This window comes from Armigeres subalbatus, chromosome 3, assembly GCF_024139115.2.
Source record: "Armigeres subalbatus isolate Guangzhou_Male chromosome 3, GZ_Asu_2, whole genome shotgun sequence".
Lineage (NCBI taxonomy): Eukaryota > Metazoa > Arthropoda > Insecta > Diptera > Culicidae > Armigeres > Armigeres subalbatus.
Window position 1 is genome coordinate 164642926 of NC_085141.1, and position 26677 is coordinate 164669602.

Consider the following 26677-nt stretch of genomic DNA (forward strand, 5'->3'; position numbering starts at 1 on the left):
CAGCAAAGAAGCTGGTAAGGATTACATCGGAACCGAACTTATCAAGTTAGGCCTGAAAAATCTAAAAGTCAGAATCTGGGAGACAGAACAGCTACTGGAGGAGTAGAAGTAAGGATTCATATGCTCTATCTTCAATGAAGGCAACAAACTGAAGCATTAGAACATTTGAGCGATCACCATCCTGAATACCGTCTTCAAAGTGATATCACAGATCACCTTCCAGCCTCTGTGACCAACAACAACGGACTAGATCTTTACTGCACGGCATATGACAGTGTAGATCGCGTATGTTGACCTATGGAAAATCATGGACGAGAACAGTATTTGCGGGAAGCTTACAATATTGATGAAAGTAACGATGGATGGTGGGCATAATTGGGTAAAAGATCGGGTGAACACTGCAGTTTGTTCGCATCCCTCGGCAAGGTGATTGACATTTTCGTGCCTGTTGTCCAATATTGCTCTAGAAGGCGGCATGCGTAGAGCCGGGCATATCAGTCGGGGTACGATTTTCAACAAGTCCAGTCAATTTGTTTGTTTCGTGGATATTATAGACATTGTCGGTGGAACATTTGTCAGATCGATACACCCGCTTTAAACGTGAAGCAACAAAAGTTGAACTGGTGGCAAATGCTTCAAAAATAAAGCACATGCTTTCGATGGATCCTTGCTAACGGCTGATAATAATATTTATCATGAAATTCGAAGGCAAATTATCTGTGAATGTCGGGCCTATTACGGGCTCCAGAAGAAACTGATGTAAAAATAGATTCACACTCGCGCCAAATGTATCAAGCATGGAGTATTCGAAAGACGCGTGCTTAGGACCTTCTTCGGTGGTGCACAAGAGAACAATGTGTGGCGGCGAAGGATGATTCACGAGCTCGCCCAACTCTTCGGCGAAACCAGTATGGGCAGGGCGTGATGGAGAGATGTACCCTCGTACCGCGTATTGTGTATTGTGTTAGGTCAGCTGACGACGTGTCAAATATGATGACGAGCGAGACACTTTCGGCGAGATACTCGAAGGACGTTAGGCGCCATCTAAAGATAGATGAATGAAGCTAAGCTGCCGATAGTCCACGGGGAAAGGAAGGTGGACTCAACCTTTAAAAACAAACTTGCACCTTTCGTCGGCCACGGCTGCTTCAGCATGTATTTATGCATCGGTTCGCTCACGCAACCTTACCGTTGATCACGGAGTGTGCAGACGTCGAAGCATGTGGTCTTCGAATGTTCACCGGAGACTAGAGCGTGTAGATTGCGATGAGAGTGGCGAGTCGTTAGGGCATCGGAGGCCTTGCTCCAACGGAATAGCTGGAGGGACGTTGGAACCCGGCTGGCTGGCCGGCTGTCGGACGGACAAAAGGTCAAAATAAGGAACAAAATGTCGAAAGAAACAAAAGGTCGAAAAGGACAAAAGGTCGAATGGGATAAAAGGTCCATCAAGAACAAGTTGGGGGTATTCCAAAGGAATTTGTGAAATGCATTTTACTTCAACCAGAATTAATACACTTATTTCATCTATCAAAGTTAAAGAATGAGCAGTTTTCAAAGAAGGAGTAATTGCTATGAAACAGTTTTATGACTAGATAGTTCTGTAAAAGATAATTATTTTTTACAGATTTTTGATTAAGGAAATGAATAAAACTTGTGTTGTGCGAGATTGATTCTCTCCGTTTCAATTTCTTGTCTCACGGTGTGTCTATGGGGAAATATTATTTTTCAAAAATCAGTATCTCTGAAACACCCACCACGTGAAAGTAGATGCTCTCCTCTTTCATATAGTGGGTAAACTAAAATGTTCTATCGGGGTATCTAGAACAATTTTTATTTTTTTACTATTTTTGGTGCAAACTCCATAGAAATCTCAAATGATAGCCGATTTAACCCCCCCAAAAATGTATGGAAAAAATACTCCCGATAGAACATTTTTTTAAAAATGCACCTACGTGAAAAAGGAAAACCTATACTTTCGTGTAGTGAGTGTTTTAGAGATACTGATTTTTTGAAAATAAGCCTCTTCGGACAAACACACCGTGGTCTATTTCGAACTTTTGTTGTCTTCGACCTTTTATATCGATCGACGATTTGTCCCATTCGACGTTTTGTCCTTTCGACCTTTTATCCCTTTCGACCTTTTGTCAATTTCGACCATTTGTTTCTTCGACCTTTTGTCCCTAACCTAACCCCAGCACATCGGAAAGTGCAATAAAGAAAATATAAATACGCGACTAGATACTGAAGGGGGCTTTATTGTTAAGTTCGAAATACACATGGGTAGAGTTATAATCAAGCAGATGAGTTAAATGGTATATGTACTGCCTATAAAAGCATATCTGTCCCATATGGATAGAAAATTTAGTAAAGATGGGCTAGTGATGCTTGCAGCGGCAGTCTAATACTAATTGAAAAATCAGCCCAATCATCTATTTGCTAATATCTATTATCAATTGTATAACATATACCATACTTTATATGAAATTCAAATTGAAATTTTATTTGAACATATAAATTTTGAAAAAACAGATGCAGAAACACATCTCAGACTCCAGATGTTTCAAAAGGCGTTATCAAATTAGCGCATGCCGGCTAAATGATGAAAAGATGGAATAAATCTCCTGTTTTTCGCACGTTCTGTCGCCCGTGTCTATCCCGTGGTGGGTATATTGACGCCCAAAAGTCTAATGGGTGATGACATCACATTGTACGGGAGAGTGATCCAATATGCTCTAGCTAAGCAAATGTCGCCATAATCTCTCACTTTTTTAGATTTTCTTATGTATTTCTTCCACATTTGAAGCTCAACATTCTAAGCAATCAAATGTCATTTAAAATTTATAATGTAAAATTCAGATGATAATTCTTGCATTCTAAAATAGTTCTGCTTCCGGAAATGCATAGCGACAAAACCATCACGTGTCTGCTTCTTCTTCTTCTTCATTGGCATTACATCCCCCACTGGGAACATTGCCGCCTCGCAGCTTAGTGTTCATTAAGCACTTCCACAGTTATTAACTGCGAGGTTTCTAAGCCAAGTTACCATTTCTGCATTCATATATCATGAGGCTAACATGATGATACTTTTATGCCCAGGGAAGTCGAGACAATTTCCATTCCGAAAATTGCCTAGACCGACACCGGGAATCGAACCCAGCCACCCTCAGCATGGTCTTGCTTTGTAGTCGCGCATCTTACCGCACGGCTAAGGAGGGCCCCATCACGTGTCTGCTATCATAGGCTATCACGCCAAATTTCTATAATTTTTAAACAAGGCCATTCGCATACATTTTTAAAATTTAAACTTTTCTTCCTCTACAGATACAGATTTTTCTATTCCATTTCCTAACTTATGTTATTTTTACTCTACTCTTTTAAATCGATTTCAAACATTATTTGCCACTAGGCGCATACTTAGGCTTTCCTCCTACAAACATCGTAAACCAAAACTCAAAACTTTCCATGTACCATAATTCCGTGTGAATCAACGTTAACGAGTAACCGTATGCAGACATGCAACTATGTACAAAATTAAATTCCGTTTAATCAGAGTGTTTATGCGAATGTCATCAGCGCTTACCGCGTCGCGACACTCAACGATTATTATTATGGTAGACATGCAGTTTGATTAGCAACTACTATTACCTCGCAGAATCTTTATGTCCAACAGATCTTTATGCCGATAACGTTCTGCGGAAAAAGTTGTCCCCATAGTAGAGTACGTGAGTGAGTAATGTGTTAGTGTTAGCATTGACAACCCGTTACGAATTAGGAAAAGAAGAGAGAAAGAGAAAAGAAACAAATATTATAGCCAAGTGGAGGTGGAGTGGCATTTTATGTGGATTTACGGCGTGATACGCATATTATAGTGTAAATAAATTTGTGCATAAGCATTTCAATTGAAATATCCGCTGTCCGTTGAAGAGGTTTGTTCATTGTCCGGGTTCTTCTTGATGTTCCGCAAGCGATGTGTCACTGAAATATGTTTTGCTCTGCACCGCACTCTGGACTAACCTTGAAAGCTTAATGAGAGTTAAAGCGAAGTTAGTTACCGGTTGTTATATTTCCTTTCACCACGTTTGTACTGAACTAGGTTAGTTGTGTAGCAATGGTCCCAAAAATGTGAATGTTGCTGAAATAAAAAAAAAACGATAACTCACTTGTTGTGAAGTTGCGACTAGTGTAGGCAACTGATTCTTTGCCATCGAAAACGGTGTAGGCTTGAACCTGATAGGTCGCACCCGGTGTCAGATCTCTGAGCACATGTTGGAATTGATTATCTTCGACGGCAATCGTCTGATTAGTGGCAAAGCTGTCCGACAGGCCGAGGATTTTCAGCTTGAAGGCCGAGTAGTTGCCCTGAGATGGCGGACTCCAGTTGATGATGGCATTCTTACCAGACCGTACCGCAACCGATAGGTTTGACGGTGGATCTGGCGCCGTCGTTATCGACACAGTCCACGTGAGCCAGTCATGGTGTGTCGAATTGGTATAGTACAGCCAGAAGTTGTACCTCGTTCCGGGTAGTCCGTTGGAGAACTGAATCTCGTCGCCGACGTCTCGAGACGCGATCGTTGCGTTCGGCGCTGGGTTTCCAACCGGTGGGTAATAGTCGAGACGGTAGTACGAACCATCTTGACCGAGATTCCCGGGAATTTCTATCACAAGATCGGCACCCAGACAAATCTGCAACAGGAAAGAAAATGTACAATTTTAAAAATAATGCACTCAAATTATAATAAAATGGTAATCAAGCTGAACACAATAAATCAAACATTTTACGACGTAAATTTTTGTGTAGCACGCGCTTAAGTAGAGGGAAATTTCACCGTTAATGTTTTAGGCCTTTATACAATAATGTATTGAAGAATTTGACCAATGAAACCTAAGTGGGTTATGACTGTATAAAATAGACATGTAATTCAATGCATTGTCATTATCAGTCAATTCCCTGTATCCATGATATCCCATTGTTATTAGCTGGTTATGGAACAACTTCTCGCAAGAGCAGCTGTTAAATAATTGGTTATACGTCCGTGTACTCAATGGGATAGTGTGGGTTCAAAGGTTTTTGGTTTAAAATATTTACCTTATTTGCTTTATTTACAAGATTGTTCACTTTACCCCAGCGCCTGACCATTTTACCCTGCCCAAAACAAAATTGAATTATTTTATACTATTTTAAATGATCAAAATAAACATATTTGAATATTTTTTGTCATTTTTTTTACAACAGGCTTGAGTTAAGTTTCGACACACCTGCATTGAACAAAGCCACTTGATAAACAGTAGCAGGTCTTAGGGTGTTCAATTTACCCCCACCACTCCTACACCAAGGTGTAACGAGAACGCTATATGTCCCCCCATGACTTTTTGATAGGAGGCTCGAATGGACGACTGATATATACATCTTGACGAGGTCTGTCTGTATGTATGTGTGTGCGCAAACAAGAACTCACTAATTTCTAAGTCATTTATCACTAAATGATAACAAATTGCATTCGACGGGGATGCCTGCCCTATTGTTTTATATTGTAAACGGGCTTTCAATAAAATACCAATAGCGTCGCCGGATAAACGCTCATCTTTTCCGGGTTCTCAGCATACATTCTGTAATTAATTCTGCAACAACAAAATGAGTATTATACTGCCGGGATCCATATACACATGTGCTCGACTTGCGGTTAGCGGCAGCATAGTTCTTCATCGTAAATGGTGCCATCTAACTCATTGATTTTCGATGATTCTCCATACATTAAGGTGATTATACAATTGATCCCGTGATGAATTTCAAATTTACCACATGTTTTTCTACTCCCGTTGCCAAAATTCCAAATCTAGCGTAATAATGTTTGTACAGTTCTGAAAATTAAGTCGATTACTTAGCATCAGTACTGATATTTCACACTTTCATAGAAAACATAAACAATGAAAGGAATTGCACCATATTTCCAAAGATTAATATTTCATGAAAAAGCTGCTAAGTACATAGTTCTTAGTAAACCAGCCAAGGGCTGAAAGCCTCTTAAATAAAGACAATAACAATAATAAGCTTTTAAGTAGAAAGCAAACAAACTGTCTCTGCTTAAATAATGTTATTATCTCCACTTCCAACTCAAACATCAAAAAACGCTATATTCATTTCATCGGCTAGTCATCGCTGTTTGCTCAAATCTTAGATGTCAAAACAAAGCACATTCCTATCATGAGCGCTCGTGATGTGACGGATTACCGGGAGCCTCCTACATTTTCATTTCTTCATTTCGCTTATTGGCACTGGGACATTGCCGCCTCGATGCTTAGTGTTCATTCAGTACTTCCACAGTTATTAACCGCAAGGCTTTTAAAGTCATGTTACCATGTTTGCATTTATATTTCATGAGGCTAATACGATGATACTTTTACGCCCAAGGATGTCGAGACAATTACCAAACCCAAAATTGCCAAGACCGGCACCGGGAATCGAACCCAGCCACCCCGTGCATGGTCTTGCTTTATAGCCGCGCATCTTACCGATAGGCTGAGAAGGTCCCCAAAGAATTGCCTCATTGGGTTACTTGAAAATGAAAATGCGTCTGTTTCCGCTTTCACGTGAAGATCACGAAAACTGCCAGTACTGCAGCATAAGTGAATAAATCTGCTTATCTTTTCAAAGGTTCTATAACATTTTTTTCATGAATTAATTAGAGTACTGCAATCAAAAGCTTTCATGTTTTTCTGTTGATTGCGCTATTCAAATTAATTCATGAAAAAAATGTTACTTAGGACCTTTTGAAAAGTTAAGCGAGAAATGATCTGCCATTGTTTCACTTCATATGCATGTTGGCACGGCAAATGCTGGGTAAAGTGTACCATTGGTATTTCGCGTAACTGAAGGAATAAAATAGACCCCATCTCGCGGTCCTTAGCCTCTTACCCAGCAGCTCTTATCCCTACCTCTTCGTGGTGCTGGCCGGGATACGAGCAACCTTAGGGAAGATCGGGTAACCAACCCCGGTGGGAACTATGGTCGTATGCTGACAGGGAAGGGAGGTTGTTGTTTGTTTGTTTATTACTGACACGTTACACCAGAGGGGTGCATTTGTTTCAAAAAATAGGTTCTGTTACAATTCTAAAGTTTTTCGTACAATTGTGTTTGGTGTAAATAATTCAATAGGCTTTCAGTTGAAGTTTCTGCATTACCCAGGGCCTCTCGTAAACTATCGCCGATGTTATTTTCCCGTCTTTCCTTTTCGTGCTTCTGTTCTGCACGGTTCCGCAGCATTCGCAAATTGGCGGGGGTTCCTTTTTCAGAAGAAACGAGTGCTGTACCCGGTATGGCCGATTCTCAACCGCGTTAAAACGCGCTGATCCATCGTGATATTGTGGTCTGTCCATCTATAGGTATTTTGCATCTATTTTGCATCTCTGGATGGTACCGTTGTCCCAGTGACGACGTATGGCATGCTTCACAACTTTCAGTGAGTCCTCGCTTGGAATGGGTATATTCATAGGATGTTGGCTTCTCGCCTCGTTAGCTAGGCGATCGGCTTCCATGTTTCCAGTGATGCCAGTATGGCCTGAAATCCAGCAAAATCGTACAGCTTTATATTTTATGACGTTTTCAATATCTTGGATCCACGGGTGTCGGGATCTACCTGCTTCTAAAGCCAGCAAGCAACTAGCCGAATCCGTAAGGATCACTACATCTTCAATATTTGGGATCGAAACGGCCATCTTAATGGCGTATGCTTCCGCAGAGAAAACGCTGCACTCTTTCGGGAGGCTATACGTCCTTGTGAACCCAGTGTTGTATAATGCGGCTCCTACGGCATCTTCACCCTTAGAACCGTCGGTGTATATAATTGTCGAGTGGTGGAACCTGGAAGCTAGTAGCTGTTGAACAACTGGTCGTACTTTCTCCGGGGGGTCACCTGCGTGAATTCCACTCACGATCACCCTGCCATGCCATGCCATGCATCATGGTCCACCGGGAATAAGGAGGAATGGAATAATCATACCATCTACCAGAGCTGCGGCAACACACACGAGCTGGGAACAGCTTCCATAGTGATGGGCGATATGCAAAGGCGCGTGATCGGGTGCTGGCCGATCAATGAGAGAATGTCCAGGTTGAGGATAAAAGGCCGGTTCTTCAACTTCATCTGATGATGATAAGGGAAGCACTGATGATGATAAGGGCGCATTCTACGCGCAGCTGGAACGTGAGTACGACAGCTGCCCAAGCCATGACGTCAAAATCATCATAGGAGATTTGAACGCTCAGGTTGGCCAAGAGGAGGAGTTTAGACTGACTATTGGGAGGTTCAGCGCTCACCGGTTGACGAACGAAAACGGCTTACGACTAATTGATTTCGCCGCCTCCAAGAATATGGCCATTCGCAGCACCTTCTTCCAACACAGCTTCCCGTATCGGTACACGTGGAGATCACCACTGCAGACAGAATCACAAATCGACCACGTTCTGATTGATGGACGGCACTTCTCCGACATTTTCAACGTCAGGACATATCGTGGCGCTAACATCGACTCTGACCATTATCTGGTGATGGTTAAACTGCGCCCAAAACTATCGGTCATCAACAATTTTCGGTAGCGACGACCGCCGCGGTACGGCCTAGAGAGACTGAAGCAACCTGATGTCGCCACCGCATACGCGCAGCATCTCGAGGCAGCGTTGCCGAAAGAGGGTGAGCTCGATGGGGTCCCTGTTGAGCACTGCTGGAATACAGTCAAAGCAGCCATTAACGACGCAGCGGAAAACAACGTCGGGTATATGGGACGAATTCGACGGAACGATTGGTTCGTCGAAGAGTGAGACAGATTCTGGAGGAGAAGGACGCAGCACGGGCGGTCGCGCTGCAGCAAGATACCCGGCAGAACGTGGAACGTTATAAACGGAAGCGGAGAAAGCAGACCCGCCTTTCTCAGGATAGGAAACGCCGCCTGGAAGAAGCGGAGTGCGAGGAGATGGAACAGCTGTGCCGTTCTCAAGAAACACGCAAGTTCTACCAGAAGGTCAACGCATCCCGCAAAGGCTTCGTGCCACGGGCCGAAATGTGCCGGGATAAGGATCTTGACGGACGAACGTGTGGTGATCGAAAGGTGGAAGCAGCACTACGAGGAACATTTGAATGGCGCTGAGAGTACAGGCAGTGAAAGTCAAGGCAGCGGAGGAGATGACTACGTCAGTTCAGCGGACGATGGAAGCCAACCAGCGCTCACCTTGAGGGAAGTTAAGGATGCCATACAACAGCTAAAGATAAATAAAGCAGCTGGTACTGATGGTATCGAAGCTGAGCTCATCAAGATGGGCCCAGAAAAGCTGGCCATTTGCCTGCACAAACTGATAGTCAGAATCTGGGAAACCGAACAGCTACCGGAGGAGTGGAAGAAAGGGGTTATATGCCCCATCTACAAGAAAGGCGACAAGCTGGAGTGTGAGAACTTTCGAGCGATCACCATCCTTAATGCCGCCTATAAAGTGATATCTCAGATCATCTTCCGTCGTCTTTCACCATTAGTGAATTAGTTCGTGGGAGGTTATCAAGCGAAATGGTGAGTTGACATCCGGGAAGGCGCCTAACATAGCTCTGGTCCTCACAAGTTCCAATACTCACGCTTCCACGGGTCTTCCGATGACAATTGACCGCCAGCTAAGGGTTGCGTACTTAGCTGGTAGTGCAGCCTGGGCACTGTTGTCCTTCTGACATCAGCTAGAGGGAGAGGGTGCGTACTGTGGGGTCTGCCTAGGATGTGGTGGGGTTCGACAGTGGGCTCTGTTGAACTTCTATAAAAAGCTGCATGTGTCCCCAAGCAGGCCCTATCAAAGCGACCGTGTGCCGCTCAAAGCGCACTAGCCTAGTCCTGGTGTTGGGTGGGACTTTAAACAAATTTGACCCGACTGATCGAGCGTCTGTCCACCAAGGAGGTGCGGCTCCAACAGCGTCTGTTCTGGCATCCAGCGGCTGAGTATGAAATGCTATTCCCGGAAGCTATACCTAAGATGGCAGCCCCATCCCGGTGGATAGGGAACCTTGGGCCAACAACCTACTGTTCCCGAAACATCAATTTGTTCGAGAATCCGATAATGAAAGAATACGGACTGATTTTACGGCGACGACTCTTAGCGCGAAACAACGGACACGAATAGGAACATGGAACGTTTTAACCCTAGCCCAGCAGGGTAAATTGGCACAACTTGCCAATGAGGCACGCCGCATGAAGCTTGAGATCCTGGGACTGAGTGAAGTCCGTTGGCCAAACTTTGGAGAACACAGAACGCCGTCGGGACAAGTTCTGCTATACTCTGGTTTACGAGGTGAACACGCTCCCCGGCATCGCGGAGTTGGCTTCCTACTAAGCGCTCAGGCACACTCTGCGCTTATGAAGTGGGAACCTATAAGTGAAAGAATAATCGTTGCCAGATTTAGAACACGGGTCCGAAACCTTACTATAAGCCAATGTTATGCGCCAACCGATGCTGCCGATCTGCAAGACAAAGAGAACTTCTACAGTCAACTCAATGCCGTCGTAGATAGAATTCCGAAGGGTGATATCAAGATCTGTTTGGGCGACTTCAATGCGAAGATCGGATCCGATAACTCGAACCATGAGCCCATTATGGGACGCCATGGTCCATGGTCTCGGAGAAATGAGCGGAAACGGAGAGCTGTTCGCAGAATTTTGTGGTAATAACGACATGGTGATCGGGGATCGCTCTTCCTCATCGACCGGTTCACAAGGTCACGTGGGTCTCCCGTGACGGCTTTACAGAAAATCAAATCGACCACATCTGCATCAGCCGAAAATGGAAACGGAGCCTTCTTGATGTACGGAATAAACGTAGTGCCGATATCGCGTCTGATCATCACCTCCTCATCGGCGAAATACGCCTGCGCATTGCGCGGATTCGACGACGATTCAACACACGCCGACTGGAAGATGCCACGGTGAAACGGTCCTTCGTTGAAGAACTGGAGACGCGTGCTGCAGATATTCCGGAAGGTGGCAGCGTGGAAGACCAATGGACCGCCATCAAGAATGCCTTCATCGCCACCAGCGAAAACAATCTGGGCGAACTACGCACCCAGAGAAAACAATGGATCACCGATGAGACCTGGAGGAAGATAGAGGAGCGAAGAGAAGCCAAAGCCGCGATAGAGCGATCGAAAACCAGAGGAGCCAAAGTCTTAGCCCGTCAACGATACACGGCTCTTGAGAAGGAAGTAAAACGCTCATGTCGACGGGACAAGCGAGCGTGGGCAGACTCTCTGGCCGACGAAGGAGAGAGAGCCGCCGCAACCGGGGACATTCGCCTCCTCTACGATATCTCACGACGCTTAAGCGGGGCGAAGATGAATGCAACGATGCCTGTGAAAGACGCGAATGATCAGTTATTGACTGACCTAACTGACCAGCTGAAACGCTGGTTCGAGCACTTCGAACAACTTTTTCAAGTGCCAGCCAGGCCATCACCACCTCGGCATGATCTGCCTAGGATCCGACGTATAACACGCGTCAATACCGAAGCTCCATCACTGCTAGAGATTCAAACAGCCATTCAAAGCATGAAATCGAATAAAGCCCCAGGGGTCGACCGCATATCAGCCGAGATGCTCAAAGCTGACCCCATGACATCCGCTCAACTACTGCATCGTTTATTTCGTAATATCTGGGACACCGCAACTTTCCCGGTCGACTGGATGCAAGGTATCTTAGTGAAGGTGCCCAAAAGGGTGACCTGACTGTATGCGATAACTGGCGAGGCATTATGTTGCTGTGTACCGTTCTCAAAGTTCTGTGCAAAATTATCCTAGCCCGGATTCAGGAGAAGATCGATGCGACTCTCCGGCGGCAGCAAGCCGGATTCCGTGCCGGAAGATCCTGTGTGGACCATATTGTCACGCCCGGCATCATTTTGGTGAAGGTCAACGAATTCCAAGAGTCCCTTTACTTGGTATTCATTGACTACGAAAAGCTTTCGACCGTCTCAATCACGAGAATATGTGGGGCGCCCTGAGACGCAAGGGGTTCCTGAGAAAATCATCGGCCTCATCGAAGCACAGTACGAGGCCTTTTCGTGTAGAGTGCTGCACAATGGTCCTGTCCGACCCTATCCGGGTCGTAGCTGGTGTGAGGCAAGGATGTATTCTATCACCGTTACTGTTCCTCATCGTAATCGATGAGATTCTGGTAGATGCGATTGACCGTGAACCAAACCGCGGGCTGTTATGGCAGCCTATAACCATGGAGCACCTAAACGACTTCGAATTGGCGGATGACGTTGCACTACTCGCGCAACGGCGCTCTGATATGCAGAGTAAGCTCAACGACCTTGCCGATCGCTCCTCCTCGGCAGGTTTAGTCATCCACGTCAACAAAACCAAATCGTTGGATGTAAACACGGTGACTCCTTCCAGTTTCACAGTAGCCGGGCAACCAGTGGAGAATGTTGAAAGCTTCCAATATCTTGGTAGCCAAATGGCGTCAGACGGCGGTACCAAGATCGACATAGGCGCACGGATCAAGAAAGCAAGGGCTGCCTTTGCGAGTTTAAGAAATATCTGGAAAACAGGCAGATAAGTGAACGCACCAAAATACGAATTTTCAACTCTAACGTGAAATCTGTGCTGTTATACGCTAGCGAAACATGGTGTGTATCAGTGGAGAACACTCAACGGCTGCAGGTGTTCATTAACAGATGCCTGCGGTATATAATTCGGGCCTGGTGGCCTCACAACTGGATCTCAAACAACGAGCTCCATCGTCGTTGTCACCAGAGGCCGATAACAACAGAAATTCGGGATCGGAAGTGGGGCTGGGTCGGCCACACTTTACGTAGGGGCGGAAACGAAATCTGTAAGCAAGCATTAGACTGGAACCCAGCGGGACATCGCAGCAGAGGCAGACCCAGAGGCTCATGGCGGAGAAGCCTCAATAAAGAAATAAAAGAAGTCGACCGAAATCTAACCTGGCACAGGTTAAAGCGATAGCCGGGCATCGCTCAGGATGGAGATCTTCAAGTCGGCCTTTGCACCACCGGAGGTGTACAGGATCCATAAGTAAGTAAGTAAAGTAAGAGGTTATCAAGCCGTTGACGGCTGCTCGACAACGGACCAGATCTTTACTGTACGTCAAATCCCTCAAAAATGCCGTGAATACCAGGTCCCAACGCACCATGTGTTCATTGATTTCAAGGCGGCATACGACAGTATAGACCGCGTAGAGCTTTGGAAAACTATGGACGAGAACGGCTTCCCTGGGAAGCTTACCAGACTGATCAAAGCAACGGTGGATGGTGTGCAAAGCTGTGTGAAGATTTCGGGCGAACACTCCAGTTCGTTCAAATCGCGCTGGGGACTAAGACAAGGTCTTTCGTGCTTGTTGTTCAACATTGCGTTAGAAGGTGCCATGCGGAGAACTGGGTGTAACAGCCGGGGTACGATTTTCAATAGATCCAGTCAATTTATTTGTTTCTCGGATGACATGGACATTTTTGGCCGAACATTTGCAAAGGTGGCAGAACTGTACACCCGCCTGAAACGTGAAGCAACAAAAGTTGGACTGGTGGTGAATGCGTCAAAGACAAAGTACATGCTTGTGGGCGGAATCGAGCGCGACAGGGCCCGCCTGGGAAGCAGTGTTACGATAGACGGGGATACCTTCGAGGTGGTCGAGGAATTCGTCTACCTCGGATCCTTGCTAACGGTTGATAACAATGTTAGTCGTGAAATACGAAGGCGCATCATCTGTGGAAGTCGGGCCTACTACGGGCTCCAGAAGAAACTGCGGTCAAAAAAGATTCGCCACTGCACCAAATGTGTCATGTACAAGACGCTAATAAGACCGGTTGTCCTCTACGGACATGAAACATGGACAATGCTCGAGGAGGACTTGCAAGCACTCGGAGGGTTCGAGAGACGGGTACTTAGGACCATCTTTGGCAGTATGCAAGAAGACGGTGTGTGCCGGCGAAGAATGAACCACGAGCTCGCTCAGCTCTACGGCGAACCCAGTATCCAGAAGGTAGCTAAAGCCGGAAGGGTACGATGGGCAGGGTATGTTGTAAGAATGCCGGACAACAACCCTGCAAAGATGGTGTTCGCTTCCGATCCGGCAGGTACGAGATGGCGTAGAGCGCATCGAGCGAGGTGGGCAGACTAGGTGCAAAACGACTTGGGGCGCATTCGAGGATGAAGAGATGCGGCCTTGAACCGTGTATTGTGGCGTCAAATTGTTGATTCAGTGTTATCTGTTTAAGGAACCTCAACGCCATCCACGTCGACATTGCAACTCACAATCTCATTCTGACAACACGATGGCGCTGGTATGCTCTTGCATGCATAACGACACTAGCGCATAGTGGCGTTTTTTGATGACGCTAGCGCTGATTATGCACGGGATAACGGCGACATTCCAAAGTTATTTCAAAATGAACAGTAAAAAGTTATCACAACATGGCGAGTGCAGGTTCAACGTCTGTTCTCTGTGCTATTAGTGTTATTTTAGACTTTTCTTATATGTCTCTCAACTTTTTAACGAACGAGAAAGGCATCATCGCCGTTAGGTGGATTAGGTAGGATTTTGTAATGAAATGATAGACCACTTTGTTGATTTCCCATACTAGATCCTAATGATATAAATTACGAAAAATCATATGTAGGTAGGGGGAATGACGGCTTTGGCAGGTTTTGTTCTATTATTGTCAGGGGTTTTTATGACTGATTATGCTCAAATTTGGACTAAACATTCTTTGCTTATCAAAGAATATTGTGGCCAAATTTCATAAAATTTGGTCCCCTACTTGAAAATGCTCTACAAATGTCACACATAACTGAGTCTGCTAAATAAACGAACTGTTTGAAAAAAATGCAAGGGTTGCGTTTATAGGTTTCTTGTGATGCCCAAATAATTCAATCGAGATGTAATCTTGTTTCGATGAGGTAGGCACGGCATTTCTGATTCTGCGTTTGTATACAAATATGTATATAATTGTATACAATTATCTCCCATAACATGTGAATCAAACTCTATAATGATCGCATCTGTCATTGGCATTGCAATGAAAAATGGCCTTAAAATCTCTGCAATGTATCTACGACCAATATATGGAGGTTACATTGAGAGTTTTGCCTTGTATGGTGATTCGACACGCAACTACTTCAGCGTCCGTCGCTACAAGGAAACAATATGTGCTTCATAAAGATATGAGGAGGCGTTCTTATTACCCACCAAATATGAATAATGGCAAAGTGATTACGTGCTTTAGACTAACTGATAGGAACTTACTTCGAGTTTCACGATATCGTATAGTAACTCGTGCACGGATGCCTTGATCGAGTGTAAAAGTTAATGATGAGGTAAAGCCTTTGATGTTAGATGTTGAGATGATGCTTGACAACAGATTGATTAGCACTGTAAAAAGATATTTGAAGACTAATTCGTGATAAGCTTCGCTTTCGTGGCTTCATGCTAAGACGATGTTCACCTAAGGTTTTCCTTGAAAAGGAAATGCCCTCCTCAATTGACTGTTAATAAATATTATATATTATGTAATAGGAACGCATAGTAAATTATTGCCTGCAATTATTTAGATTTATTTATTGTATTGGATGTTTTGTAATAGTGTGATAATTTATCCGTCATTTCTTCCATATATTTCATAACAGATACCACTCTAATCATTTAGTTAAATTTAAATTCCCAACCAAACAGTCCACTCTACAAACAAGTGTTGCATCCATAACAATTTGAACTAATTATCTCTCTTCTCTTTCAATTGAAAGTGAAAATGAGACATTCACATCATACACCACTGGAATTGGCATAACGTAAAAATTTAAACACACACCCTTGCACCAGCCGAGTCTGATGCCGTCTTGGCTGAGGTGTTATTGGAAATCAATCGAAAAATGATGCATTCGTCGGGTGAGTGAAAGTGCTTGGGTTAGTTTCGTTTTTTTTTTTCAATTTTCTGTTAGGTTCCCTTTTCCTTCTACACGTGGAATCATGTGATTTACGCCTAGGTATTTAGAGACATGCGTCGAAATAGGAAAAAATACAAACCCTTACACATCATGTTATAAGAGTTTTCTTCTGTTTTTGCAAGATATTGGAGATGACGGAGGTCGCTGGCTGCTTTAAACATATGGAGGAATGGGATGAATGTGGGCTTGGCTTCCTCATATACCTATTTATGAATATTAGAGTCGGGCAAGTTAAGAATTGATTATCACAAGTACGTTCAACAACGCTGCACAGTAGGCCTGGCCGCTTTTAAGTTTGATTAGCATTAGCATTGAGCAATTCGCACAAATTCGTAGGTGGTACTAGCCCGGATTTGAGGCCCTCCTTAGCCGTGCGGTAAGACGCGCGGCTACAAAGCAAGACCATGCTGAGGGTGGCTGGGTTCGATTTCCGGTGTCGGTCTAGACAATTTTCGGATTGGAAATTGTATCGACTTCCCTGGGAATAAAAGTATCATCGTGTTAGCCTCATGATATACGAATGCAAAAATGGTAACCTGGCTTAGAAACCTCGCAGATAATAACTGTGGAAGTGCTTAATAAACACTAAGCTGTGAGGCGGCTCTGTCAAAGTGTGGGGATGTAATGCCAATAAGAAGAAGAAGAAGAACAAGCCCGGATTATTGTATGAAAGTAGCATCACTTTCATCCGTTACCACAGATATTAATTTGGGACTGATCACTATCTCTTAGATGGAAGCAATGCACTCTCAAATAGTCCTGTCCTGGTCACGTCCTTGCGAATGCTGAAGAAGAGGAAGGATTGTTAGTTGGACACCTATTTAAGAAAGATACAGAGAACTCTACGACCTCTCATAGGTGCCACGGGAGGCCTTGGAATTGTTAGCGAGGAGGTTTATAACAGTAGGAATCGTTTTGGTAGAACGTGACAGAAAGAACTAAGATAGAAATACAAAGTAGGGAAGGGACGAGCCTTGAATTGAACCCACAACCTCCTGCTTATAAGGCAGAAGCGGTAGCCACTATACCGAGCTCGTCTCGCCTGGCCACTTTTAAGTTTGATCTGCATTTATGATGTGCTTCAAAGATAAATATTGACAAGAAAAGTGATAGATGTAGTCGAATCTATCGCTTTCCAGGATTCTTTCTCGAACTGGCTGTGTATATGTAGACTAGACTAGATTATACTAGACTAGCTTACAGTCGGGCATCATGATCATTTTTTCGAATCAATATTTGTTTTCAGAACCATTTGGGGTCCCAAACTACTTATCTGAATCTGAGCCCGATTGTTTGCGATGCTTCCTTCCTCATCGCGTTTCAAGCTTGTTCTGAAATAAGTAAGGGGAATACAGGGTGACCACTTAACTTCCTTTTTAAAATTCCCGCATATTTTCCGACTATTTCCCGATATAATTTTGAAGATCTATATATACATAAAAATGAATTCCTGTCTGTCTGAACCTTATAGACTCGGAAACTACTGAACCGATTGGCGTAAAAAATGGGAAGGTTCTTGAGATGGTTCGTTAATATAAATTGAAAAATATATTGATGAATCCGTTAAGAAAATAAACATTTTTGCGTCTGCCAATATGTTGGCATCCATCTTCTCCAACACCTTCAAACTTCAGAGATAAGCCAGCCTAGGGCTGCAAATACTTGTTTATCTTTATTATATGTAGAGATTCATCTTTTAAACTGTTGCAAATCACTTTATTAAAAATTAATAAAAATAACCTTCATGTTCTTCATTGCTTGTTACCTATCTCTATATTTTTCCTCAATCTATTTTCAGTTCATGAAACGTATTCTACCTTGACCAGTCTAGGCCACATCCTGATCTTATTATGGCATTATAATTTATTATTCATGCCAGTCCTTCCTTCATCCTTAAGCTAGTTCACGATCAAACTTTGTCCATTCATCTAAAGCACTTCTCGTGTACAGCGTTACCATGTGACTAAATAAAGATAATAACAACGAATGCCCAGAGATTCTTAAGATGTGTGGAATTGAACATAATTGGATATACTGGACTACTGTCGACAAGTCTCCAGACAAAACTCGAGTCCTTTTCAAGCGAATATCGATCAAGCATCTTCTTCAGGAATCCACAAGCTGCATCATAATACTGATTATATTTTTTCATGGACTCTCGGAGATATCCTTGATCTTGGCAAACTCCTGAAGCATAGGAGGCATGTTGCTTTCAATCATCACTACCGAGAAGAGCTCTAGACTCGACATTAAAGAATTCTGGTTTATCATTATCATTTCTCAGTACTGCACGTGACATTTAGGAGGGATTCCATTTTCTAGCTGCAGATGTTATATTTAGAGTAATTCATCTTTTGGAAAAAACAAAAGACTACTCAAACGCTATAAATTCATCAAACATTATAAATCACTTTACGTTAAAACAAAAAAGGTTTTGGACTAATTAATCGTGGTTTGCTCTTAAACTTTGTATTCTTTTAGCATTTCCACAGGTTTTGATTGAAAGTTCATCTATGCTTGCCGTTACAGTAATCGTCTGTGTATGCAGATGCCTAATAATATTCACGGAGAATCCTGTCCTTTTTTTTCCTATTGAAAATTGGCCAAATTGGTCTATGGTCTCAAAAGTTATGGGAAAGAACACTAATTTTACAACGTGTATAACAGGCAAAATCACTTTTGTTGGCACTTATACTCATCCTGTTTGACCGCATATGCTTTTTAACCCTTTCAAACGTACGAAAACGAGATCAACACAGCAAGGTGGAATAATAAGGGTTTTTTATTCGATTTTGAATGAATGGTCGTAGATTTAATATACACTTTTCACGCTACAATATATTACATCATATTTAGCACAACAACTCCCTCTCATAAAATTGCAATACAAGTTCGATGAGCGACCTCTTCACCAGTGACCTCCTAACGAGCAACATCATGAATTTTCATCTAACCCGCATACGAAAAAAAAAACAAAATCCGCACCGAATGCCATTGGCCGATTGAATCAGTTGCTTGTTGTCCTCCTGTTTCAATTAATAAGCAATTAAGCTTGATCAGTGAAGCCATGTCTCGAAATCGAATACCACATCGACGCACAAAAGAAACAAAGCATCAACGGCTATAACCGCCGTAAAGATCCAATACGCTTTGGCGGGGCTGGGATTTTTGTTTTCTCACTTAATAATTGTGTAGAAAGACACTCAAACGAGAAAGATGAACAACAACAATTATTGGCGATTGTAGCGGATGGAGGCCGGTCTGGTATTGTAACACCTTATTACATCAAAGTGAGCATTTTTGGAGGTGCTTCAACTGGAAGTGCAGCGCTGCTCGGTTTATTGGCCGTTTTGCGGATCATAAGAGTGATATCGCTTTGGTTGCGTTGTTCGGCATGATCATCGTTATGCCACACTTATTAGCGTTTTAACCCAATCATCATGTTAATGTTGCTTTGAGACATGTATATGTGCGTCATAATAATTTTAATGTAGGTGATTTAGGGCTTTAGCAATTGCCAGATGATGTTATATCATTGAAGTCTTTTGGAGGGGTTCAATTATTCATGGTGTGGCGATATTTGGAGCAATATTTTGAGGGTCTGGCAATCAATTGATTTTTTTCCGAAATCGACTGTACAGTTCAGTACAGTTTTTTCGTACATCAAGGTTGTAACCCAAAGAGCCGATTGTGATGTATATTAATCGCCTTAGATCGTCCAATTCACTCTGTCTATATAAAAGTTCGTATGTGTAAACAAAACTATATCCGTTTGACAAAAAGTCATTTGGAATAACGGTTGTTTGGTATGACGGACGTTCGGCATAATGACCCTGACACGGTGCTTGCATCATATGGACCATTGATTTATGTTCTAATCTTATGCATTCAATATTATAATAGAATATTTTTTATATATTATATATTATTTAATGTTGGAGTTTTGGAGAGGAAAGTGTGGCGGGTGCAGATGGAAGACGATACCACGACTTGCATCAGCTGTCGGGAGAACCATCCATCGTTCACACCGCGAAAATCAGAGGACTGCGGTTGGCCGGGCACGTAACCAAAATATTGGACAATAACCCGGAGAAAATGATTCTCACGAGCGAGCCGATGGGTACAAGAAAGCGAAATGCGCAGCGAGCAAGGTGGATCGGGTAAGTGGAAGACGTTTTGCGATCCCTCCGTAGACTACGTGGTTGGCTTAGTATGAATGAATAATAAATAAAATAAATACCAATTTGTTGAAGTTTGTTGACATGCTCCAGGATAATATGGAGCGTGACAATATGGTCCGTACAATTTTCCGGGTTGGAATCCTGCATGCTGCCGTCGGAGATTCGATAGACATGACTCCTCCTGAATCCGATTTGGGATTACTTTGTACATGACATTGAGAGTAAGGAAAAGCAACATGATGTCTCGTTACTTGTTTAGTCGGCCGGAGAAGTCGCGTTGTCCCAGTTACTGCATCTTCTGCATTGATGGGGCTTCGGAGTTGACATGGGTAATGCAGGGCTGGTAGTGAGTCACTTTTTAGTGACTTAGTCACTATTTTGAGCCTAGTCACTAAAAAGTCACTATTTGCAACCAAAAGTCACTAAAGTCACTATTTTTTGGAAAATGGTCACTAAAGTCACTATTTTTGCATTGCCTGTTGTAAAAAAGTTCAAAATAAAAATCTTTTTTAACTATTATCATCAACAAGGTTAAAATACTTAAAATTTACATTTACTTCCGCTATATTCACTTATGTATCATCAGATACGTATTTCGTTTTCTACTTGAAAACGTAATACAAGTAGAAAACGAAATACGTATCTGATGATTAGGGTGGCTCAAAAAACACTTTTTCAAATTTTGATGGCCGCTTATTCGGTTCTATTTGACTGTGTTAAATGAAATATGGAAGTATGCAGAAACATCTGATTTGCATTACTAATACGATCATGATACTATTCAGTTCTTACAGAATGTTATGTTGAAAACCGCAAGAAGATTAGAGTTTATTAGGCAAAGATATTAGCATTTTACTGGAGTGTTGTAGGTGTGAATTTATTTCTTTTCAAAGGTAAAAGAAACGAAATTTGGTCAAACCCCACTTCAGAGAAATGCTAATAACTTATCCGGGCAAACTCTAATCTTCTCGCGGTTTTCTGCATAACATTCTGTATTAAATTCTCCAAGATTTGAATGAGTATCATAGTTCTTCATCGTAAGTTGTGCCGTCCAACTGCAATTCACTGTTTTTGGATGTTTCTGCATACATTTTTCCATATAAACTTCCAATGAGTTTAGCACCGCCCAAACGTTGACCGATTTGGCTGAAATTTTGTCCAGAGCATCAGGGCATCAAATAGAACAGAATAATAGGGCGGCCCATCGAAAAAATTGAAAAAGTTTTTTCCATACTAATTTGAGCCACCCTACTGATGATACATAAGTGAATATAGCGGAAGTAAATGGAAATTTGAGGTATTTTAACCTTGTAACATTTTCCCCTAAGACGCTCAATATTAATTCTTTCATTATTATCATCAACCAAATCAAACGTGAATCTGATAGCAATATATTAAATTTGGAAAATAAGCATCAAAAAAGTTCCAAGTGTGTTGTGAGGTTGTTTCCGATTCACATCAACTAAAATCTTTTTTCACGAATGGAATTTATTAAAATGCGAAAGTTTAATATCAATTAAAGAATTGAGGAGTAGCGGAACCAGAACCACGTCTGTTGGTGCGCGTTAATACCCTCCGGTGACAAAGATAGTGAACAGCCTCAGTTTCATCACATGACAATGATGTTTGATGTATCTCAACGTCAGGGAGAGTAATGAACGACAATGGCGTCAATGACAGAAAGTACATTATGATTGTTAAATGGTTGTTAAATCCGTTTATGAATGTTAAATAACAGTAGACGTTCGATAACTGCAAGTCATTTAACTAAAATGCTTTTTAATTGCAATTCGATAGTTTTGCAGTTATCGAACTGCTAATCTTAAAAAAAAAGAAAAAGTCAACCTCTATGACAGCTGCATTGCGCTGCCCAATCAGATTCACTTTTAGTGCATCTGACGTCGATTGACAACCGTTTGACATCTAAAATACGTTGCAGTTATCGAACGGCATTCGCTAACTGAAAAGTAAACATGTTGCAGTTATCAACCGGTACTGAACAAGTTATGTCAGAAGTAAATCTGGCACAAGCCACTAAATTTAAAACTTTCAATTCAAAACTTTTTGATTGAAATTATTTCAGAAACATCACATTTTTATAACAAGATTATGTTTATTAACAAATTAAGAATAGATACCCGAAAAACTAGTGTGGAGTTGAATAAATTTATCGATTATTTAAAATCTAAAATAAAACAAAAAACTAATTAGATTTAAAAGATTTTTTAACTCACACATTTTTCATCAACTTTATTACCAAATTCTGCCGTTTAGAAATTTAAAGTTCATTAGAATAGCTGGATTGCTAATAAGAGATCATGGTTTTATTGGATTTTTGAAATTTTCCTCAGAAATAAAAATTCAGAGTTTAAAATCTAAAAACTCCATTTAAATTTGTTATTAAATCATAGTAAAACCAGTTAAACCAGGTAAAATCGTATTTTTCAGGCATTATTTTAATTATTTTATATTTTTCAAACAAATGGTCCTACCAAAGATTTATAAGATTTGTGAGTCCAAATTGTTCATCGTCTAGGAATCAATTAAATCATTTTACATCATTCGTTGGCTGTTATACAGAAAACTTTGAGCTCACATTAAACAAAAAAAGTTGTTGTAATTATCAACATAATTTTGTGACACAACTTGTTACTAACTACCCATTCCCATGACGCCGGGTGGTGTGTTACGAAATATGAGGTACCACACTGCTAGCTTCTGGCTGATCCAACGAATACCATCCTCTATATCTAACTCCGAGGTACTTATGAGAGTGTCGCAATCACTAGCCTCTTGCTTCCATCCTCTCACTCCTTATGATGAAGATGGGCGTGGCCAGTAGCAGTAATCCTCATGCTTTTGTTGTTTTTACCTTTTATTATTCATTCATATTATTCATTCTAGATAAGCATTTCAATAATTAACTCTTTATAAGGCAGTGGCAACTATATTGCCACCAACAAATTATATGTTTTTCTATTTATTAACAAGAGCTCTACTTATTATTTCCCATGTAGGGGCTTTATTTGCTTCCTAGTAATACCCCAGATGAATTTGAGCCATGAAAAAATTGAAATGTCAATTTGAGAACAGTTTTTTTACAAACATATCGTAAGTTTCGAGTGGAAGAAGGATTTTGAGTTATAATTCGTTAAAAAAACGACAGAGATATATTTTTCCGTTGGTATTAATTATTTTGAATCTCCTGTGATAGATTATTACGTGATTAGCGTGAAAAAAGCTTTGCCTTTCGGTATATTTGGTTTTTGGATTTTTGACGAAATTGTGTTTTTTTTCCCAAGGGTCCCCCCTTGGGAACAAAAGCGCAAAAAAAATTTTTTTTTCACTTACCTATAAGGCGTTTTCCGACTAGGACTCTTCACCAAAAAATAAAACGTGCCTTGAATTGACTGATTATACGCAAAACCTAATTTAAAAAAAAACTTTTATTTATTTTTGTTGTTGCCTGTTTTCCCGCTTGCCGGGCAGTGGCAACTATATTGCCACCAATGTTGTCCCGCTTGCCGGGCAGTGGCAACTATATTGCCACCAATTTTTCAATGTTTCTGAACTTTTTAATGTATAACAAACATACATTTGAGTTAAATACCATGTCAACTTTGTGTCCTATTGTTGTTTTTGTTAATTTATTGCTTAGATTCGTCTGCCTTATAAAGGGTTAAACACTGGTTTGCAATCTACAAATTATACCGAAACAATGCTAATGCAATTTGTTGCTCTATACCCGGTTCAAAACTTCATACAAAAGTCACTATTTGGTCACTTTTTCTGCAATTGAAAGTCACTATTTGGTCACTTTTTTCGTCATCGTTGGTCACTAAAGTCACTATTTTGAACGGCATTCATCGCTACCAGCCCTGGTAATGGGTCACATCACACCATTGGCGGCTTATGCCGAGATGTTGCTGGATGTTGGTTTATCTGTCGTCGAAACTTGAAGAAGTTGTTCGGGCCCCCTTACAAATTCCGGACAAAACCTAATATGTTGCTATGATTTTTCACCAAAGAGTAATTTTGGGACGCTAAATTCATTTTGAGGTTAAAATTGTACGAGTACTTCTGGAGGCGTTAACAGCGTCCTCATTCTAACATCTGAGCAGCTAATTTCCAGCTTTGGAGCAGCTAGGAGCAAATCACCACACTAAACACCGGAAAGTAGCTTTTAGCTTAGCTTTAGCTTTGACTGACTTCACATATCTATGGTTGCTACTCCGTGATTGACCAGAATCAGTGAAATTGCACAAAGAATCAACTGAATGATTGACTGGGATTGTTCAAGCATTCTCAGTGTGCAAGTTTCAGTGACTCTAAAATTCAAATGATCAATAACGGCGCCGGCCACGTCCTTGTAGTCAGTTAGGAAGAAGGAAGGAATATTAGTAGGTGGTTTTTGCTATTTGAAGACCGTGTTTACCTCTGCGTCTCCACAAAAACCACAGGAAGGATTATCAGTTAAATGGTAGGCATCGTTGGATCTGGATTCACTCTGAAAAGCGAAACGACCGTTCCATTATTTATACACAGTGATTTTACCTAGCCATGAATCGGACGCGAAAAGTAGTACAAACTAACTACCGGCCTACCGGGCGCGCAATGCAGAACACAATATTTCGGCCGATCGCGCCATCGTTTTGCTGTCCGAAACAAGAGAATTCTCGCACTGAACTGATTTTTATTACCGGCCGCGCAAAGCAGAACACAATAATTCGGCCGATCGCGCCATCGTTCTGCTGTCCGAAACAAGAGAAATCTCGCACTGAACTGATTTTTATTACCGGCCGCGCAAAGCAGAACACAATAACTCGGCCGATCGCGCCATCGTTCTGCTGTCCGAAACAAGAGAAATCTCGCACTGAACTGATTTTTATTATCCGCCGCGCAAAGCAGAACACAATATTTCGGCCGATCACGCCATCGTTTTGCTGTCCGCAACAAGAGAAATCTCGCACTGAACTCACCACACTAAACACCGGAAAGTAGACCAAAAATAGACCATGATACCAGATCGTTCCGAATCGTTCCCGAAAAAACTTTAGTCAAATTTTCTTTTCCCATACAAATTTGTTCGGGAGATGCTTTACAGGATTAACTTCAACAAGCAACCAAAAATGTTCAGACCGCATCGTGCTTTCGTGCTGTGCGGTTCTTTCTCTCTTTGCGGAAGGAAGTTTTTAATACTACCCGAAGCTATTTTAATTTCAACGGTGCTTCTTAGCGCTATTTGTATCCACTGATCCCGTTACGATCATTGCAAGGACCCGTGCCTTCGTTTTACGTTGGACCCGTTTGCGGAAGTAAAATTCCGACAAGCGGTGGTAATCCTGCAGGGACACCGTTCTGGGAAAAAACCTCTTAGAAGGTCACGTCTCCACGCTCAGCAATGAGTATTAATAAAACAAAAGGAAGGGGAGTCTCTGAATTCTCCACTTCCTTCAAAGAAACAAGGTTTCAAGACCGTTCTGCCCAAGCGCGGAAAAAATAGAAGGAAGCTGGAGACTTCAGATATCCCTTCTAAATCTAATGTTGACATTGTTTTTCTCCTATCGAACTGAGCAATCAGTTCGATTTGATTAATGATGAAATTGAGCAAATCGAATCTACCTTTAGCCCAGGTGATTCGATTCATGCGAAGAAACAAAGGATTCCGCCAATTGTGGTATCTGTTGCCGAGTTTTCTGGCTTTCGGAATGAAATCTTGAGTAACCATCAGGGGATCAAGGTTTCATTTCAGATTGCTAGGAAGGGTGACTGCCGCGTTTTGCCGGGATCCTTTGACGATCGCAAACGTCTTCTTCACTATTTAACTGAGAAGCGCCATAATTTCTTCACATACGACGACAAAACTGAGCGATTGTTCAAAGTCGTCTTGAAAGGTCTCCCCAGTGATGACAAATCACTGGATGAGATTAAAATTGAAATTTCTCAATTACTTGGATTTTCACCAGTCCACACACTTAGTTCAGCTCGGCATTTTTGATTCTTTGCCGAGATCCGCACAGCCGACCGCTCGGTTGTTGACTTTTTGCTGATATCTCAGCTGAAAAGTAATTTGTTTACTGCGGCGCTCGAAGAAGCTGCCGTAATCAAACGTCCATTCAGCTGATATTTCAGCAAACGAACTTAAACCGAGAATCGCACAGCCGAGATCAGTGAAAAAAATTAAGTGTGCAAGTAATTAAGATGAAAAAGAAATCCCATTCTGGTACTTCCCAGAGGGGCATTTCTCAAGAATTTTATTTAGTTCATTTTAACAAAAGTGAACTAAATAATATGAAAAGTTTGGAAAAGGCCTGTATTATGTCTCATGTCCGTGTTACATGGGAACATTTCCGCAGGCCTGGGCGAAATTTCCAAAACCCTACCCAGTGCCGTAAGTGCCAAAAGTGGGGTCATGGAACCAAACATTGTCACATGGATGCTAAATGCATGATTTGTGGTGGAACCTCTCACGCCAAGGACGCATGTCCTGTGAGAGAAGATTCCAAT

The 26677-nt window shown here is 42.1% G+C and overlaps 1 protein-coding gene across 11 annotated transcripts in view; it reads right to left on the minus strand.

Moving 5' to 3' along the window:
• LOC134219594 (tyrosine-protein phosphatase 10D) overlaps positions 1-26677 on the minus strand; it is a 131102-nt gene that overhangs the window by 25901 nt on the left and 78524 nt on the right. For 6 of the 11 annotated variants that reach the window (XM_062698379.1, XM_062698371.1, XM_062698370.1 and 3 more), the window contains exons 2-3: positions 4161-4686; positions 3646-3690 (exon numbers count right to left, since the gene is read on the minus strand). In XM_062698379.1, the coding sequence (XP_062554363.1) occupies positions 3646-3690; positions 4161-4686 (571 nt within the window). The remainder of the gene's footprint in view (positions 1-3645; positions 3691-4160; positions 4687-26677) is intronic. The other 5 variants (XM_062698380.1, XM_062698373.1, XM_062698372.1 and 2 more) reach the window with 1 other exon arrangement.